Raw genomic sequence first — 18,870 nt, forward strand, 5'->3', positions numbered from 1 at the left:
CTGCCTCAGTAAGGCTTTTTAAAGACATCACCACATACTGAGAGATTCTGGGAAGAGGTGAGCAGTGTGTTTTGCAAGTTTATTTGTGTACTGTACTTCTGTCTTCCGCACAATAACTTCCAACAGCTCACAAACATACACACACAAAAAACGTGTAAAAAAGATCAGAAGTGGGATGTTCTCTTGGCAAATTGATGTATGTTGACAGTCCAACTCTCATTCTCCCACAATACACACTTCAGATTGAATGTCAGATATTTATTTAGTTTTTGTAGCACAAAAGCTTCTCCATTTAAAAACAGTCATGTTTACAAAAATGAAATGTACATTCAGTGTTGCAGGAAAATACATCATTCCACACTATCACCAGCAGCATTCATTTAGAATGTCAGAAAACTACATCAGTCTGAGTACCGATAAGATATGGTAGGGGGCAACGGCAGCCATTGTTGTGTGTGTTTAACATCATGGTGAGATGGAAGGAGCGTGAGAGCACACACACCATTTCCTTTCAAGGAAACACACACTTCCTCTGTATGTACAGTAACCAACGTACAGGTGCTGGTGCCCCAGTGAACACACACAGACAGACAGGCAGGCACTCACACAGGACAGACAGGCACACACACTTGGCAGACACATAACAATCAACCCCAATACCCAATTCATGGTCCTGGGGAAGACATGATTGAACTCATAATAAGACTATCAAATATGTGAGATGAGCTGATGGTTAAGAATATAAAGTCTAATCAATAAATGACTGTTACTATGAGGCAATACATTCAGGGTCAGAATCAACACACAGTGTACTTTACTGCAAAACGTTCCCTCACACCATGTCCATGACAGAGACTTACAATTACAGCAACCACAAGGCATGGCAACAAAAACACACACTAGGTAAAATGTTAAACACATGGAAGTCCACCATGGTTGTTAATAGTTAGGATGCCCTCTTCTGGCACAAATATGTTCCTGCGATTACTAATGATTTCTGTGGTCAAAATACATCTTCAAATCTTTATTAAAATATTGCAATACAAATTTGCTTCAGAGATTCAACAGAGATTTTCCTGTTAATAATGTCCTGCATGGTTATTGTCAATGCAAAGTGTACAGTTGGCCATTTCACCATTCTGAACCTCTTACTGAGAGAAACAGAGGGAGAGAAAGGTATATAGAGCAAGGACGAGGAGGTAGTAAAAAAGAAAGAGGGAAGGCATGAGAGAATGCTCTTCCTTTCTTAGGGCTGCTATGGAGACCTAACCAGTATAAAACATTCAGTGAAAACTGAACAGAATGGAGGACAAGTGTAGTTGGACGGGTGTTGAGGGTTGTCATGATGATCGTCTGGTTTCTGTCTCCGTGGTGGTCTTGGTGTCGTCGATGATTTCCCAGGAAGAAGCAGCCTTGTTTTCACTGGGACTACGGCTGCTGTGGTTGCTGCCGGAGCGAGTCAGGAAGCCAAAGCTAGGAGACAACACAGGTCTAGGATCAGATATACTAACTCACGACCAGAAGAAACTAAAGCTACACACAGGAGAGGAGAGACCACAACACAGTTCCCAGGTCAGAGATATTGTTTTGAAAGACTGAGTTGTTCCGCTTCCTGGTAGTTCCTACACACTACTACAGTGTAGAGGTCGACCGATTATGATTTTTCAACGCCGATACCGATTAATCGGCCGATAAAAAAAAAAGTATAATAATAATATATATATATATATATATATATATACACACACATTTTTGTAATAATGACAATTGCAACCATACTGAATGAACACTTATTTTAACTTAATATAATACATATGGGCTTTTGGATGGATGTTCTTAAGGTGATTCCACAGGTTGGTGGTATTTTTTCATTTAGAGTTTAAAAAATTGAGTTTAAGTTACCTGTGATGAATGTTGAAAACAAAAGCTGTAATTTCTATATGCAGGAAATCCTATTTTAATAATGGACATGGTAAGAATTGACTACCAAAGTGCGAGTCATAATTCCCATGACACCTTCTAGCAAAATCTGAAAAGCGGTTCCTTCATTCATTTATTCCATAGGATATTTTTTAGATTCACTTAAAATAAGGTCTGTGTTTCATGTAGGCTTACACCACCTTGCCAATTGTATAACTGTGTAGATATCCATAGGACAAGTTAACTCTGATCAATATTGGCTAAATATATGCGAAGATCTTATTTTTTGTAGAGTGGATTTCTGAAAATATTTTGACAAACGTTACCTTATCCTAGTGAGATTTACATGATATCAAAACGCAGAGGCGGTTTAAGCCTGCACGAAACGCAGACCTTATTTGAAGTAGATCAAGACATTCCCTATGGAAGACGTGAACAGAGGCGGTTTAAGCCTGAACGAAACACAGACCTTATTTGAAGTAGATCAAGACATTCTCTATGGAAGACATGAACGGTAAAATAACGAAGGAACCCCTTTCAAGTTCAACCGCAAGTTATTACAGGAATTAGAACGCGTCGACTATTTCTCTCTAAACCATATACCTTTGACTATTACGAGTATACCACCCCTCAGTCAGACTGCTCTATCAAATATCAAATCATAGATTTAACTATAATAAACACACAGAAATACGAGCCTTAGGTCAAATCCGGAAACTATCACCTCGCAAACAAAACATTTATTCTGTTCCGTATTTTATCTAACGGGTGGCATCCATGAGTCTAAATATTGCTGTTACATTGCACAACCTTCAATGTTATGTCATAATTACGAAAAATTCTGGCAAATTAGTTCGCAAAGAGCCAGGCATCCCAAACTGTTGCATATACCCTGACTCTGCATGCAATGAACTCAAGAAAAGTGACACAATTTCACCTGGTTAATATTGCCTGCTAACCTGGATTTCTTTTAGCTAAATATGCAGGTTTAAAAATATATACTTGTGCATTGATTTTAAGAAAGGCATTGATGTTTATGGTTAAGTACACATTGGTGCAACGACAGTCGTTGATTGATTGTTTTTTATAAGATAAGTTTTATGCTAGCTAGCAACTTACCTTGGCTTACTGCATTCGCGTAACAGGTGGGCTCCTCGTGAGGCAGGTCACTATTGCGTTGGACTAGTTAACTGTAAGGTTGCAAGATTGGATCCCCCGAGCTGACAAGGTGAAAATCTGTCGTTCTGACCCTGAACAAGGCAGTTAACCTACTGTTCCTAGGCCGTCATTGAAAATAAGAATGTGTTCTTAACTGACTTGCCTAGTTAAATAAAGATGAAATAAAGGTGTAATCGGTCGACCTCTACTACAGTGTCTGAGGTTATATACCGCAAGTCTCTTGTGACCAACCGTGATCATTAAACGGTAAGCGTGTATGTGAAACGTGGTTCTGGTCAGGGTTTCTGAGATTACATGCAGTACTACATTGAACAGATATGAGGTAGTCCCTGGTTACACCACCAGGGGGAGTAGTCTATGTTTATCAATGGCCTTAGAGGCATCAGCAGGTGCTGTGAAAGCTATATGTTGAAGGTAAACAGCAGAAGAGTGAACAAAGCAGAGGCAAGTTTTTGTATGTCTGCCTAGAGGAAAACATAGACACTCAACAGTATTATCTTGCTCCCAGACAAATTAAACAACTTTTTTGCGCACATTGAGGACAATACAGTGCCACCGACACGGCCCACTCCCAAAGACTGTGGGCTCTCAACCGTGGCCGACGTGAGTAAAACATTTAAAATATGTTAACCCTTGCAAGGCCGCCGGCCCAGACGGCATCCCCAGCCACGTCCTCAGAGTATGCTGGCTGGTGTGTTTACGGACATATTCAATCAATCCCTATCCCAGTCTGCTGTCCCCACACACTTCAAGAGGGCCACTTTTGTTCCTGTTCCCAAGAAAGCAAAGGTAACTGAACTAAATAACTATCACCCCATAGCACTCACTTCTCATTTTTGCTTACCGCCCCAATAGGTCCACAGACGATGCAATCGCCATCACACTGCACACTGCCCTATCCCATCTGGACAAGAGGAATACCTATGTAAGAATGCTGTTCATTGATTACAGCTCAGCATTCAACACCATAGTACCATCCAAACTCATCATTAAGCTTGAGACCCTTGGTCTCGACCCCGCCCTGTGCAACTGGGTTCTGGACTTCCTGACGGGCTGCCCCCAGGTAGTGAAGGTAGGAAACAACATCTCCACTCCACTGATGCTCAACACTGGGGCCCCACAAGGGTGCGTTCTCAGCCCTCTCCTGTACTCCCTGTTCACCCATGACTGCGTGGCCATGCACGCTTCCAACTCAATCATCAAGTTTGCAGACGACACCACAGTGGTTACCAACAACGACAAGACGGCCTACAGGGAGGAAGTGAGGGCCCTCGGAGTGTGGTGCCAGGAAAATAACCTCTCACTCAATGTCAGCTAAACAAAGGAGATGATCGGAGACATCAGGAAACAGCAAAGGGAGCACCCCCCCAACCACATCGACGGGACTGTAGTGGAGAAGGTGGAAGGTTTTAAGTTCCTCTGTGTACATATCACCGACAAACTGAAATGATCCACGCACACAGACAGTGTGGTGAAGAAGGCGCTACAGCACCTCTTCAATCTCAGGAGGCTGAAAAAATATGTCTTGTCACCGAAAACCCTCACTAACTTTTACAGATGCACAATTGAGAGCATCCTGTCTGGCTGTATCACCGCCTGGTACGGCAACTGCACCGCCCACAACCGCAGCACGAGGGTAGAGGGTAGTGAGGTCTGCACAACGCTTTACCGGGAGCAAACTACGTGCCCTCCAGGACACCAACAGCACACGATGTCACAGGAAGACACAAAAGATCATCAAGGACAATAACCACCCGAGCCACTACCTGTTTACCCCACTATCATCCAGAAGGCGAGGTCAGTACAGGGGCATCAAAGCTGGGTCAGAGAGATTGAAAAACAGTTTTTTCTCAAGGTCATCAGATTGTTAAAACAGCCACCACTAGCACAGAGAGGCGGCTGCCTTCCTACAGACATGATATCATTGGCCACTTTAATAAATGGAACACTAGTCACTTTAATAATGCACATTACTCATCATGTATATAATGTATCCTTCACTCTCTACTGCATCTTAGCCACTCTTTCACTGCTCATCCATACATTTTATACTTATATATTCTCCTCCCATTCCTTTACTAGATTGTGTGTATAAGGTTTTGTTGTGGAATTGTTAGATATTACCTGTTAGATACTGCTGCACTGTCAGATCTAGAAGCATAAGCATTTCGCTACACTCTAACATCTGCTAACCATGTGTATGTGACCAATAAAATTTGATTTGATTTGAGGAGACCAGAGGTAGTTTAAAAGACAGACAATATAATCAGGATTCAGGACATAGCAACAAGTTGATGGAATGATTCACGCATGCTGGAGGGCTATGAAAGAAGCCAAACCAGTCTAACCAAACACAGACCGGCCTCAACTTTGCCTAGACAATCAGTGGCCTTCGAGTAAGGGTTATGGTAGGGCACTGCATATTTAACTGAGGCTCATTGTCATTGCAAATTAGGCTATTGCAGGAATTCTCCAACATAACGGTCCTGTGTCAGTTTACCAAAGTAATAACATTGTAACAAGCAACTATTCATACCATACTATTCATTTCTCAAACTATCTTCTGATTGGGTTCTATGAATGTTGTAAATATGCTTTAAACATCTTTACATTTAGGTATGTAAATAGCTACAGTGGAAGAAAAAGTATGTGAACCCTTTAGAATTACCTGGATTTCTGCATAAATTTGTCATAAAATGTTATGATCTTCATCTAAGTCACAACAATAGACAAACACAGTCTGCTTAAACTAATTACACACAAACATTTAGAATTTGTCATGTCTTTATTGAACACACCGTGTAAACATTCACAGTGTAGGTTGGGAAAAGTATGTGAACCCTTGGATTTAATAACAGGTTGACCCTCCTTTGGCAGCAACACCCTCAACCAAACATTTTCTGTTGTTTGCGGATCAGACCTGTACAACGGTCAGGAGGAATTTTGGACCATTCCTCTTTATAAAACCGTTTCAGTTCCACAATATTCTTGGGATTGTCACACCCTGACCTTAGTTATCTTTGTTTTCTTTATTATTTTGGTCAGGTCAGGGTGTGATGAGGGTGGTATTTGTGTTTTGTCTTGTCTAGGGTTTTTTGTAATTCTATGGGGTTTTGGTATGTCTAGGTATATGTAGGTCTATGGTGGCCTGAATTGGTTCCCAATCAGAGACAGCTGTTTATCGTTGTCTCTGATTGAGGATCCTATTTAGGTTGCCATTTTGGTTTTGTGGGTTATTGTCTACGTGTAGTTGCCTGTCAGCACTTGTGTTAGATAGCTTCGTGGTCGTTTTGTTAATTTGTTCTGTGTTATTTCTTAACTAAAAGAGGAATGTATTCATATCACGCTCACGCTTCTCATCGTTACGACGAACGTGACAGGGATGTCTGGTGTGAACCGCTCTCTTGTGGTCATGCCACAGCATCTCAATCGGGTTGAGTTCAGCACTGACAGGCCTACTGCAGATGGCGTATTTTCTCCTGTTCAAGCCATTCTGTTGTTGATTTACTTCTGTGTTTTTGGTTGTTGTCCTGTTGCATCACTTAACTTCTGTTGAGCTTCAATTGGCGGACAGATAGTCTTACATTCATTCTCCTGCAAAATGTCTTGATAAAATGAATTCCCAAGTTTTCCGTCTGATAGCAAGCTGTCCAGGGCCTGAGGCAGCAAAGCAGCCCAAACCATAATGCTCCCTCCACCATACTTTACAGTTGGGATGAGGTTTTGATGTTGGTGTGCTGTGCCTTTGTTTCTCCACACATAGTGTTGTGTGTTCCTTCCAAACAACACAACTTTAGTTTCATCTGTCCACAGAATATTTTGCCAGTAGCGCTGTGGAACATCCAGCTGCTCTTCTGTTAACTTCAGATGTGCAGCAATGTTTTTTTTGGACAGCAGTGGCTTCTTCCATGGTGTCCTCCCTTGAACACCATTCTTGTTTAGTGTTTTACGACAGTGCTGAAATTTCTCCATTTATAGACAATTTGTCTTACCGTGGAATGACTTATAGATACTTTTGTAACCCTTTCCAGCTTTATGCAAGGCAACAATTCTTAATCTAAGGTCTTATGAGATCTCTGTTCCGAGGCATAGTTCTTCTCAGGCAAAGCTTATTGTGAGTGCTTTTCATAGAGCAAGGCAGCTCTAACCAACATTTCCAATCTCATCTCATTGATTGGACTCCAATTAGCTTTTGGAGAAGTCAATAGCCTAGGGGTTCACATACTTTATCCAACCTACACTGTGAATGTTTAAATGATGCATTCAATATAGACAAGAAAAATACAATAATTTGTGTTATTAGTTTAAGAATACTGTGTCTGTGGTGACTTAGAATTTGATCTGATCTTCATCTATGTCAAATTTATGCAGAAATCCAGGTAATTCCAAAAGGTTCATGTACTTTTTTTTGCCACTGTTAATAGATGTGTTGTTTAAATGAGTAAAAACAGGTCAGTAGTACTTACAGGTTCCTGATGCGAGACTCATGTGGTTTGCTGTGTGTGCTGTCTGTCTCGGTTTCTGTCTCTGCTCTCCTCTTAAACAGGGGGCCTTTCTCCTCATCACTGTTCAAGGAAATCACATCCACAAAGTTAGCACTGTGTGTGTGTGTGTGTGTGTGTGTGTGTGTGTGTGTGTGTGTGTACCCGTGTGTGTGAGTCAGTGTCACCTGCTGCATTTGTCTTCTGGCATGCCCAGCATCTTGGCCTTGATGACAGTTTTCTGTTTCTTTATGGCAGAACGTACTGCCTCCAGCAAGAATCCTGGACACCGCTCATCATTCAGGATCTCCCTGTATGAATGACACACACGTCAGTACATACACACTAGAGGTCGACCGATTAATTGGAATGGCCGATTAATTAAGGCCGATTTCAAGTTTTCATAACAATCGGAATCTGTATTTTTGGGCGCCGAATTGCAGTTTAAAAAAAAAACACCTTTATTTAATCTTTATTTAATTAGGCATGTCAGTTAAGAACACATTCTTATTTTCAATGACGGCCTAGGAACAGTGGGTTAACTGCCTTGTTCAGGGGCAGAACGACAGATTTTCACCTTGTCAGCTCGGGGGATCCAATCTTGCAACCTTACAGTTAACGAGTCCAACGCAATAACGACCTGCCTCTCTCTCGTTGCACTCCACAAGGAGACTGTCTGTTACGCGAATGCAGTAAGCCAAGGTAAGTTGCTAGCTAGCATTAAACTTATCTTATAAAAAACAATCAATCATAATCACTAGTTAACTACACATGGTTGATGATATTACTAGATATTATCTAGTGTGTCCTGCGTTGCATATAATCTGACTGCGCATACAAGTATCTAAGTATCTGACTGAGCGGTGGTAGGCAGTAGCAGGCGCATAAACATTCATTCAAACAGCACTTTCGTGCATTTTGCCAGCAGCTCTTCGTTGTGCGTCAAGCATTGCGCTGTTTATGACTTCAAGCTTATCAACTCCCGAGATGAGGCTTGTGCCTATAAGAACATCCAATAGTCAAAGGTTAATGAAATACAAATGGTATAGAGGGAAATAGTCCTATAATTCCTATAATAACTACCGACCTAAAACTTCTTACCTGGGAATATTGAAGACTCATGTTAAAAGGAACCACCAGCTTTCATATGTTCTCATGTTCTGAGCAAGGAACTGAAACGTTAGCTTTCTTACATAACACATATTGCACTTTTACTTTCCTCTCCAACACTTTGTTTTTGCATTATTTAAACCAAATTGAACAAGTTTCATTATTTACTCGAGGCTAAATTGATTTTATTGATGTATTATATTAAGTTAAAATAAGTGTTCAGTATTGTTGGAATTGTCATTATTACAAATACATGTTTTTTATTTAATTGACCGGTTAATCGGTATCGGCTTTTTGGTCCTCCAATAATCGGTATCGGCGTTGAAAAAAATCATAATCGGTCGAACCTCTAATACACACACAGATATAAAACTAAACAAACACAAACAAACATGTAAACACATACACACTCATAACACCCCCCCGACACACACACAAACAAACACACCCCCTATAGTACCTACCTCTGGTAGTAGGAGAGTTCCTCCTGCACCAGGAACAGGTTGGCTTTGAGCTCGTTCCTCTCTGTCAGCATCTCTCTGACCTCCTGCTTGGTGAAACAGGGTCTGTTGGGGTCCTTAAGGTCTATCACCAGCTTGCCTGTCAGGTCCCACTCTGTCCTACATGGACTGGCCTGTGGGGTGGAGAAAACACAGCTGGACTATCACAATTGTGTTAATGTAATTGTGTTAATGTAATGACAGCTGTGTTTAAAGGGAAACAAAATGTTGTTCACCTGGTATAAGAAATGTTGTGAACTTCAGTCTATGAAATTGTCTAAAAGCAATAGCAAGAGCTAAATACCCATCAAAATGACACGATTTGGCTATGTGTGACTATTACAAAGTAAAAAGACACAGATTTCTTGTAGTGAGATTTCTTAGTCACATTATACTGCAGGTGGACAATACATACATGTACATCTTGTGCCTCAGGTGTATCTGTTTCTCTCACAACAATGAGTTAACTCCTTTGTCAGAGAGAGAAGTCACAGATATGACCTTAGTTTCTCTTATCTTAGTCATAACAAATATTTCAAAATGGCTACAGTTTCTTTTACAGGGAGAAGAGTTTAAAGAAACAAAACGTCAAGTGTAAGAGAGAGGACAGTGACAAATGTTTAAAGATTACAGTTCAGCTCCAAAATAAACTGAGGGAGAGGGCAGGACACTAAAAGTTCTCTAGAGAAATGACAAGCAAGGTGTAACAAACAAGTCAGTAAAGAGAGTCAGAATACACCACTCTGGATGACTAACGTTTATGTAGTATTACTGGGTACTTTGGGTCCTGGATACGATTTGACAGAAACAGCATTTCAGCTGTGTGTACAGTATATCAGACCACGGGTATGACTCAAAAATACATGTTTACTGTTCTATTTATGTTGCTAACCACTTTATAATAGCAATAAGGCACCTTAGGGGTTTGAGGTACAGTGGGGAGAACAAGTATTTGATACACTGCCGATTTGGCAGGTTTTCCTACTTACAAAGCATGTAGAGGTCTGTAATTTGTATCATAGGTACACTTCAACTGTGAGAGACAGAATCTAAAACAAAAATCCAGAAAATCACATTATATGATTTTTAAGTAATTAATTTGCATGTTATTGCATGACATAAGTATTTGATACATCAGAAAAGCAGAACTTAATATTTGGTAAGGAAACCTTTGTTTGCAATTACAGAGATCATACGTTTCCTGTAGTTCTTGACCAGGTTTGCACACACTGCAGCAGGGATTTTGGCCCACTCCTCCATACAGACCTTCTCCAGATCCGTCAGGTTTCGGGGCCATCCCTGGGCAATACGGACTTTCAGCTCCCTCCAAACATTTTCTATTGGGTTCAGGTCTGGAGACTGGCTAGGCCACTCCAAGACCTTGAGACGATTCTTACGGAGCCACTCCGTAGTTGCCCTGGCTGTGTGTTTCGGGTCGTTGTCATGCTGGAAGACCCAGCCACGACCCATCTTCAATGCTCTTACTCGCGATACATGGCCTCATCCATCCTCCCCTCAATACGGTGCAGTCGTCCTGTCCACTTTGCAGAAAAGCATCCCCAAAGAATGATGTTTCCACCTCCATGCTTCGCGGTTGGGATGGTGTTCTTGGGGTTGTACTCATCCTTCTTCTTCCTCCAAACACGGCGAGTGGAGTTTAGACCAAACAGCTCTATTTTTGTCTCATCAGACCACCTGACCTTCTCCCATTCCTCCTCTGGATCATCCAGATGGTCATTGGCAAACTTCAGACGGGCCTGGACATGCGCTGGCTTGAGTAGACCTTGCGTGCGCTGCAGGATTTTAATCCATGACGGCGTAGTGTGTTACTAATGGTTTTCTTTGGGACTCTGGTCCCAGCTCTCTTCAGGTCATTGAACAGGTCCTGCCGTGTAGTTCTGGGCTGATCCCTCACCTTCCTCACCTTCCTCTAATAATTACGCCAACAGTTGTTGCCTTCTCACCAAGCTGCTTGCCTATTGTCCTGTAGCCCATCGCAGCCTTGTGCAGGTCTACAATTTTATCCCTGATGTCCTTACACCCTCTCTGGTCTTGGCCATTGTGGAGAGGTTGGAATCTGTTTGGTTGAGTGTGTGGAAAGGTGTCTTTTATAAGGTAACGAGTTCAAACAGGTGCAGTTAATACGGGTAATGAGTGGAGAACAGGAGCGCTTCTTAAAGAAAAACTAACCGGTCTGTGAGAGACGGAATTCTTATTGGTTGGTAGGTGATCAAATACTTATGTCATGCAATAAAATGCAAATGAATTACTTAAAAATCATACAATGTGATTGTATGGATTTTTTTTTAAATTCCGTCTCTCACAGTTGAAGTGTACCTATGATAAAAATTACAGACCTCTACATGCTTTGTAAGTAGGAAAATCTGCAAAATCGGCAGTGTATAAAATACTTGTTCTCCCCACTGTATATGGCCAACATACCATACCCCCTCGGGTCTTTTTGCTTAAATATAATATGAATGTCCAAGGCCAATTCAAAAATGGAAATGAATGCTTACCTTTTTAATAAGGGAGAAAAATACACACTTCTTACCGTGCCCACAGCAGCGTTGGCCTTTTCCAGCTGGGTGGTGAGGCATTCTATCTCTTTCTGTTTCTCTCTGAGGTCTACCTCCATGTCAGCCTTCCTCTCCACAGCAGTCTTCACCTGGGCCGTGGCGATGCTCTGCTTGTGTCTCAGCTCCCCATTCATCTTCATGAAGCGCTCCAACTGCTCCTGCAGCTGTACACACACACACACACACACACACACACACACACACACACACACACACACACACACACACACACACACACACACACACACACACACACACACACACACACACACACACACACACACACACACACACACACACACATGAAACAACATTAACATTACTTACATACAAACTCAGGACAATGATATGCTAGATATCATAGTGGGCCTTGGTAGGGGTGCAGGGACTCATTGGGAGTAAGGGTGACCATATTACACAAACACAGGGGGACAATACTGGTTACTTCCATGAACACAAAAACATGTTCAAGCATAATTTTGAGCAAACTTAATTTAGGAGGCCCCACAGCTTTACGTCAGATGAAAGGCCTAGAAACATCAACAAACTCAAGCTGGAGTTTAAAATCATTACTGTGTGACAGAGGGGGCTGCTGTGAATAGGGAGGTGGAGTTATTGCCCAGACTTGTCTCCAAGGTGTAGGTGATGCTCAGCACAAAACTATAACCATGACTATTACGCCAGTACTGTTTCAATTTCAAGTTTTATTAGTCGCATGTACGGGATGGTATACCCCGCCACATGGTATACCCCGTCACATGGTATACCCCGCCACATGGTATACCCCACCACATGGTATACCCCGCCACATGGTATACCCCGCCACATGGTATACTCCGTCACATGGTATACCCCGCCACATGGTATACCCCGCCACATGGTATACCCCACCATATGGTATACCCCGCCATATGGTATACCCCGCCACATGGTATACCTCGTCACATGGTATACCCCGCCACATGGTATATCCCGTCACATGGTATACCCCGGCACATGGTATACCCCGTCACATGGTATACCCCGTCACATGGTATACCCGTCACATGGTATACCCCGTCACATTAAATGCCTACTTGCCGATTCATTCTCAATAACATAAGATAAGACTATGAACATAAAGTTAATGGCTCAGTAGAATAGAATAAACATTTTAGCTTAAGTATAATACAATTTATAGTCCAATATTTGCACGTGTTTTGGGGAAGGGGTATTGGGGGGCAAGCGTTTAAATTGTGCAGTATTTAGCAATCATAATAGGAGCCTGGTAGTAGCAGTTGTGATGTGTGTAACAAGAATGTACACTGAGTGTACAAAACATGAATAACACCTGCTCTTTCCATGACATAGACTACCCAGGTGAATCCAGGTGAAAGCTATGATCCCTTATTGATGTCACTTAAATCCAGTTCAATCAGTGTAGATGAAGGGGAGGAGACAGGTTATCAAAATACTTTTAAGCCTTTAGACAATTGAGACATGGATTGTGTATGTGTGCCATTCAGAGGGTGAATGGGCAAGACAAAAGATTTAAGTGTCTTTGAACAGGGTATGGTAGTAGGTGCCAGGCGCACCAGTTTGAGAGTGTCAAGAACTGCAACGCTGCTGGGTTATTCATGCAGAACAGTTTCCCATGTGTATCAAGAATGGTCCACCACCCAAAGGACATCCAGCCAACTTGACACAACAGTGGGAAGCATTGGAATCAACATGGGCCAGCATCCTGTGGAGCGGTTTTGACCTTGTAGAGTCCATGCTTGACAAATTGAGGCTATTCTGAGGGCAAAAGGGGGTGCAACTCAATATCAGGAAGGTGTTCCTAATGTTTTGTACACTCAGTGTCTATGTGTGTGTGTGTGTGTGTGTGTGTGTGTGTGTGTGTGTGTGTGTGTGTGTGTGTGTGTGTGTGTGTAAGCTGAAAAGTGTCTGGGTCACTGCTGAGAAACAGACTTCCTATCGGCTGTTTATGACACCTCCCCACTCATGACTGGCTATCGGCTGACCTTCAGAGTATTGATACAATCATTGTGCCCAGGCGTGTGTGTGTGTGCGCGTGTGTAAACTGAAGCGTGTATGGCTACACTTGCATTCAGATGGACTGTACATGTAGTCTTTTTGTCCTTACCGCCTCCACCTCTTTAGACATGCTGGCTATCTGCTGTACTTTGGCCCTCAGCTCATCTCTCTGCTTATCAACCACTTCCTTCAGTTTAAGCATCACCTCCCGCTCCTGCCGTTGTACACGGTCTGGAACACAGGACCACAACAATGCAATATCATCACTGTGGGTATTCAATGGTCAACAGACAAATCAGAGAGAACATCATTAGGGCACACATTTTTTTTAAATATAAATAATGTCAATGGAGTCTGGGAAGTCCCTCCTTGTTTCAGTCTGTTTTCTTCCGTTTGGTGCCTAACGAATATGACCCAGTAGCTCATCAACCACCAACAGTCGGCCGAGACTACGTCCCCAGCCAAATCTGCTCAGTGGAGTGTATCTTATGGTCTGACGTTAAACAGTAAAGACACTTAAGGATTATCCTTCAGCACACGGTCATCTTTAAGCATTCTGGTTTATACCTGTTGATTCAGACAGACTACTCTGGACGTATAATAACTGATACATAAGTTATGGTGGAGCTATGGCATGGTTATTGGAGACACTAACGTTCCTAGGCTAAACTGTTGCAATAAAAACTTAACAGCAAGCAGCTAACATGGACCTCCTTGCTGGAAAACTGCTTTCAGTGTGTAGTATGACCGGGGTTTTCAAACTGGGGTCCGTGGAGGTACTGCAGGTGGTCCACGATGTAATTTTTTATTTAAAAAAAATGTAAAAATATTTTGGGGGAATTGTTTTATGTGATAAATTCTTATTTTATGAATATCACTACAACAGAATATCATCGTGGATACCATTTCTATGTCTCAGCATCCAGTATGAAGGAATTTAAAGATGCTAACTAGCGTTAGCGCAATGACTGGAAGTCTACAGCAACGGTTAGCATGCTAGCTGTTCCTGTTCATTCAACTCTGGGGAAGTAGATAAATGGCTTGCCAAAATCTCGAACTATCCATTTAATATGGTGAAAATTACAGTCATTGGAGCTAATTAAAGGGTTTTTCTGTATAGAACAGTCTTAAGTGGGCCATCTAAGTGTTCATTTTTTTGGTGGAGAAGTGTCAACTTAAAAAAAACGACCAAAACCAAATAGCATGCAGAAAATATATTGAAGTATAATTATTTGTAAAAATAACATATGCTAATATATGATGGGGGTCCCTGGGTCGCCAGTTTGCCTGGGCGGGGGTCCCTGGGCAAAAAAAGTTTGAAACCCCTGTAGTATGGTATCATATAATCTAATTGAGTTAAATGTAATTATGAGCACAATTAGATTATTCTTCTAGTCCTGAGAAAATGAAGAAAGTTAAATGTACATTTTAGTGGCTGGAGTAGATCCAATTATTGTGATGTTTCTTGACACAAATATGGCCTTCTCCTCCAGGGAAAAATGTATCTGATTTAGGCCCCCTGTGGCTGAACAGACACTTCCTTGAAAACTAGTGAAAAAATACCACAAGACTTGCATACATTGCATTAACAGTTTACATTAGGTTGAAGTAAAGAGGTACAGTATACAAGCCATAGCGGACATTATCAGTAGACAGACTTAACTAAACTTTCAACTGCCCTTGAAAATTGCTCATATGCAATGAGTAAATCAAGGATAAGAGCATCTAATATGTTGAATGATATTAGGGTTGGTGCTCTTCGAAGCTTCTATAGCAGTGTGAGTATAGAGTACTAGCCAGAGACGAGATGAATAATGAATATCTTACAAATACTTCAGAATGCTTAATAAGTTAGTGTAATGGTACAAATTATATGCGTCTATCGTATAATATTAGTTTATATGTATCTATTCTGCTTTGTTCTTCTTTCAGCCTTTACATAACAAATGTCACATTTACAGTCCCACATTCACTTCCCAAATAAACAAACACTGGAATTCCTCAGTCAGCAATGTTTGCCCCTGTGACTACCACCAGAAGTAAATACTCTGCATGAGCAACACAGTAACTCCATTCTCGTAAACCAACCTTCCTGGGCATGGTTGACCCTAAAGCAGATGTTTAAACCAACCTTCCTGGGCATGGTTGCCCCTAAAGCAGATGTTTAAACCAACCTTCCTGGGCATGGTTGCCCCTCAGGCAGCTCTGTAACTCCTGAATCTCAGTCTGTAGATGTAACACCTGGGCCTGCAGCTCCTCGCACCTGCTCCTCTGCTTCTCTGCCTCCTCCTGCTGCTGCACCTCCTGTTGGGGGATGAGGAGAAGCTGTCACTGACTCTGGGTTAGGAGGAGACACCCAGCATACCCACCATAGAAATAGAATGACATTCTATGCCCCCAGTGGAGTCTACAGGTACTTACTTGGTGGTACTTGGTGGTGGGGAAGAATAGCCTGCTAATTAAATCAAAGATATAGATAACTACTGAGTGCTAGCTGAAGAATGAGAAAAACAAGCGTGCCTATGACGCCTGTGTTTATAACTTCAATTTTAGTGTTATGGTGACTACCAATATAACAACAAGATACCAACAAGACCAATAATACACAGTGTAGTCAGGTGTGAGACAGAAGCAATGTTGGGATGAGCAGGGCTCATGGTGTGGTGTGTGAAAGAATGTGTGTGGTGCATAGAGACGCGGTGTAGGGAAAGCTGTAGGAGATAAATGGGCCAAGAGTAAGTACAAACATACTGTTTCTTCCTAAATCAAATCTATAATCGTTGAGATCACAGACAAGATAAGTGATTTCCCAAATTCTAATGCGATATAACCTGGGCTATATAGCCTACCCATGTTACTAACGGTACCATGTTGTTATTACCATCGACTCACCCGCTGTATTTCAATCTTTCTGCTTTCGTCGTATTCTTTCACAGATCTCGTCTTCTTCTGTTTCTGTACATGTAGAGTTTCAAATGCTTTGAGTAATTCTTCTTCTTTTGACTTGTGTGCATTGTTCCGCGAGGCAAAGCTCTCCAAAAGCTCTAGAACTTTGACTATTTTAGGCAGCAGTACTGTGGCGCTCTCTTTACCGTAGCTGTCAATAAGTTTTTCCACTTCTGAGCCAATCAATTTAGCCATTTCGTATACATCATCCACAGTTAATGCCGAACATGTCCTTTCAAAACAACACCCGGTCTTCTTGACGTCTTGCTTTTGATCGTTAATATCGCAATCATTCTCCATGTTTGCACCAGTGTGCATGCACGTTAATATCGAAACCCAGAAATAAAATAAAATGTCGTTCTCAGCGTGACAAGACAGTTCCCCAGCGATAGAGTCGAAACACAACTAAAGCGAGTGTTCTCACAATAAACAGGTGTCTTGTCTATATCGCGAAATGCTGCTGCATCTAAAATATATGCATTATTCGTCACCCTATGCTCGAAGTTGACTCTTTCTTTAGTTGCATGCTTGGTCATCCAGACAGTAATAAACCCGTTCTAATTTGAACTTCATTCGAGCATACGTCACACATTGTGCTTGCCCCTAGTCGAGAACATTAACTTGAGGCCCGATTCAAATGAAAGAACAGAGTTCCTCATCGAGTAGTCTTGAAAAGACAGAGCAGTGTACTGTCAACTGGACGCCCACATTTCAGCCCCCTCTCTTTGCTCGGCTTGTTTACCATTCAAGAACTCTCCTACTTTCCTGACCAGCGTAATAGGAGTGAGCTTCTCTTAGACCCACATAGCATAGCGTACTGTTGAACTGGTATGCTAGGTCGAACGTACAGTAAAACAGTCCAAGAATACCAATTGGGTTTCATCTGAAGGCATGGGAAGCGATCGAGGATGCTGTGTACTGTTGTTTAACAGTCTGCATACAGTACCAGTCAAAAGTTGACACACCTACTCATTCCAGGGTTTTTCTTTATTTGTACTATTTTCTACATTGTAGAATAATATTGAAGACATCAAAACGATGAAATAACACAAATGGTCTAGAACCGCCACTGGACCAAAGGACAGATTTTCACCAATCTAATGTCCATTGCTGTTGTTTCTTGGCCCAAGCAAGTCTCTTATTATTGGTGTCCTTTAATAGTGGTTTCTTTGCAGAAATTCAATCACGAAGGCCTGATCCACGCAGTTTCCTCTGAACAGTTGATGTTGAGATGTGTCTGTTACTTGAACTCTCCGAAGCATTTATTTGGGCTGCAATTTCTGAGGCGGGTAACAGCAGAATTAACTCTGGGTCTTCCTTTTCTCTGGCGTTACTCGTGAGAGCCAGTTTCATCATAACACTTGATGGTTTTTACGACAGCACTTGAAGAAACTTTCAAAGTTTTTGAAATATGTTTCATATTGACTAACCTTTCTGTCTTAAAGCAGGGGTGGGGGACATCCTGTCTCCGGGCCGTATACGGCCTACGAGGCTGTTTGGTTAGGCCCCGAGACAATTCATGAATACATTTATTTGAATTTAAAAAAGCTCTAGAAGTCGTTTTCCCATAATTATAACATTTTAAAAAATCCGTTGAGTGATCTTGAATCGGAGTATGGTGACCTGGTTTACCATTGTGAGGTACGATGGTTGAGCGGTTGAAACATGCTGGCGCGGTTTTACGGACTGAAGGATGACGTAAACAACTCATGAAGGGGAAACCTGTCGCGGAACTGAGTGATGACAAGTGGATGTGTGATTTGGCCTTCATGGTGGACATAACCAAGTATCTGTCTGACTTGAACGTCAAGCTCCAAGGGCCAAACCAGTTTCTCAGCGATCTGCTGTCAAAGTGAAATTGTTCGCAACGAAATTAAAGCGGTGACAAGTCCAACTAGAAAGGGGTAACAATACAATTATTTTAAAAGTCATATGCACTTTCACACCTCATCCGCCCAAATAGTTTTTAAACCCAGCATTACATAATAATTTGGACATCAAGCATCAGTAAAATGATTATTTTCCTACTCTGCAAGGACAAGAGCCTGAGATTACGTGGGAATATGCCGGTGAGAGTGGAAATCTCGCGAAGGCATTCTGTGAGCGGTTTAAGAATGAAAAGTATACAACTGGAGTTGA

At 41.8% G+C, this 18,870-nt stretch overlaps 1 protein-coding gene across 1 annotated transcript; it reads right to left on the bottom strand.

The window, feature by feature from the left end:
* Window positions 1-237: 237 nt before the first annotated feature.
* Window positions 238-18,419, bottom strand: LOC118373351 (RILP-like protein 1). Its single transcript, XM_052521465.1, has 8 exons — window positions 16,678-18,419; window positions 15,960-16,089; window positions 13,895-14,016; window positions 11,745-11,933; window positions 9,155-9,324; window positions 7,769-7,891; window positions 7,566-7,664; window positions 238-1,473 (listed from the first exon to the last, which is right to left on the bottom strand). Exons 1-8 carry the CDS (start codon window positions 17,047-17,049, stop codon window positions 1,341-1,343), a joined length of 1,338 nt encoding a protein of 445 aa, XP_052377425.1. The 5' UTR covers window positions 17,050-18,419; the 3' UTR covers window positions 238-1,340.
* Between the last annotated feature and the right edge of the window lie 451 nt (window positions 18,420-18,870).

The sequence above is a fragment of the Oncorhynchus keta genome, chromosome 1 (genome assembly GCF_023373465.1).
Source record: "Oncorhynchus keta strain PuntledgeMale-10-30-2019 chromosome 1, Oket_V2, whole genome shotgun sequence".
Classification (NCBI taxonomy): Eukaryota; Metazoa; Chordata; class Actinopteri; order Salmoniformes; family Salmonidae; genus Oncorhynchus; species Oncorhynchus keta.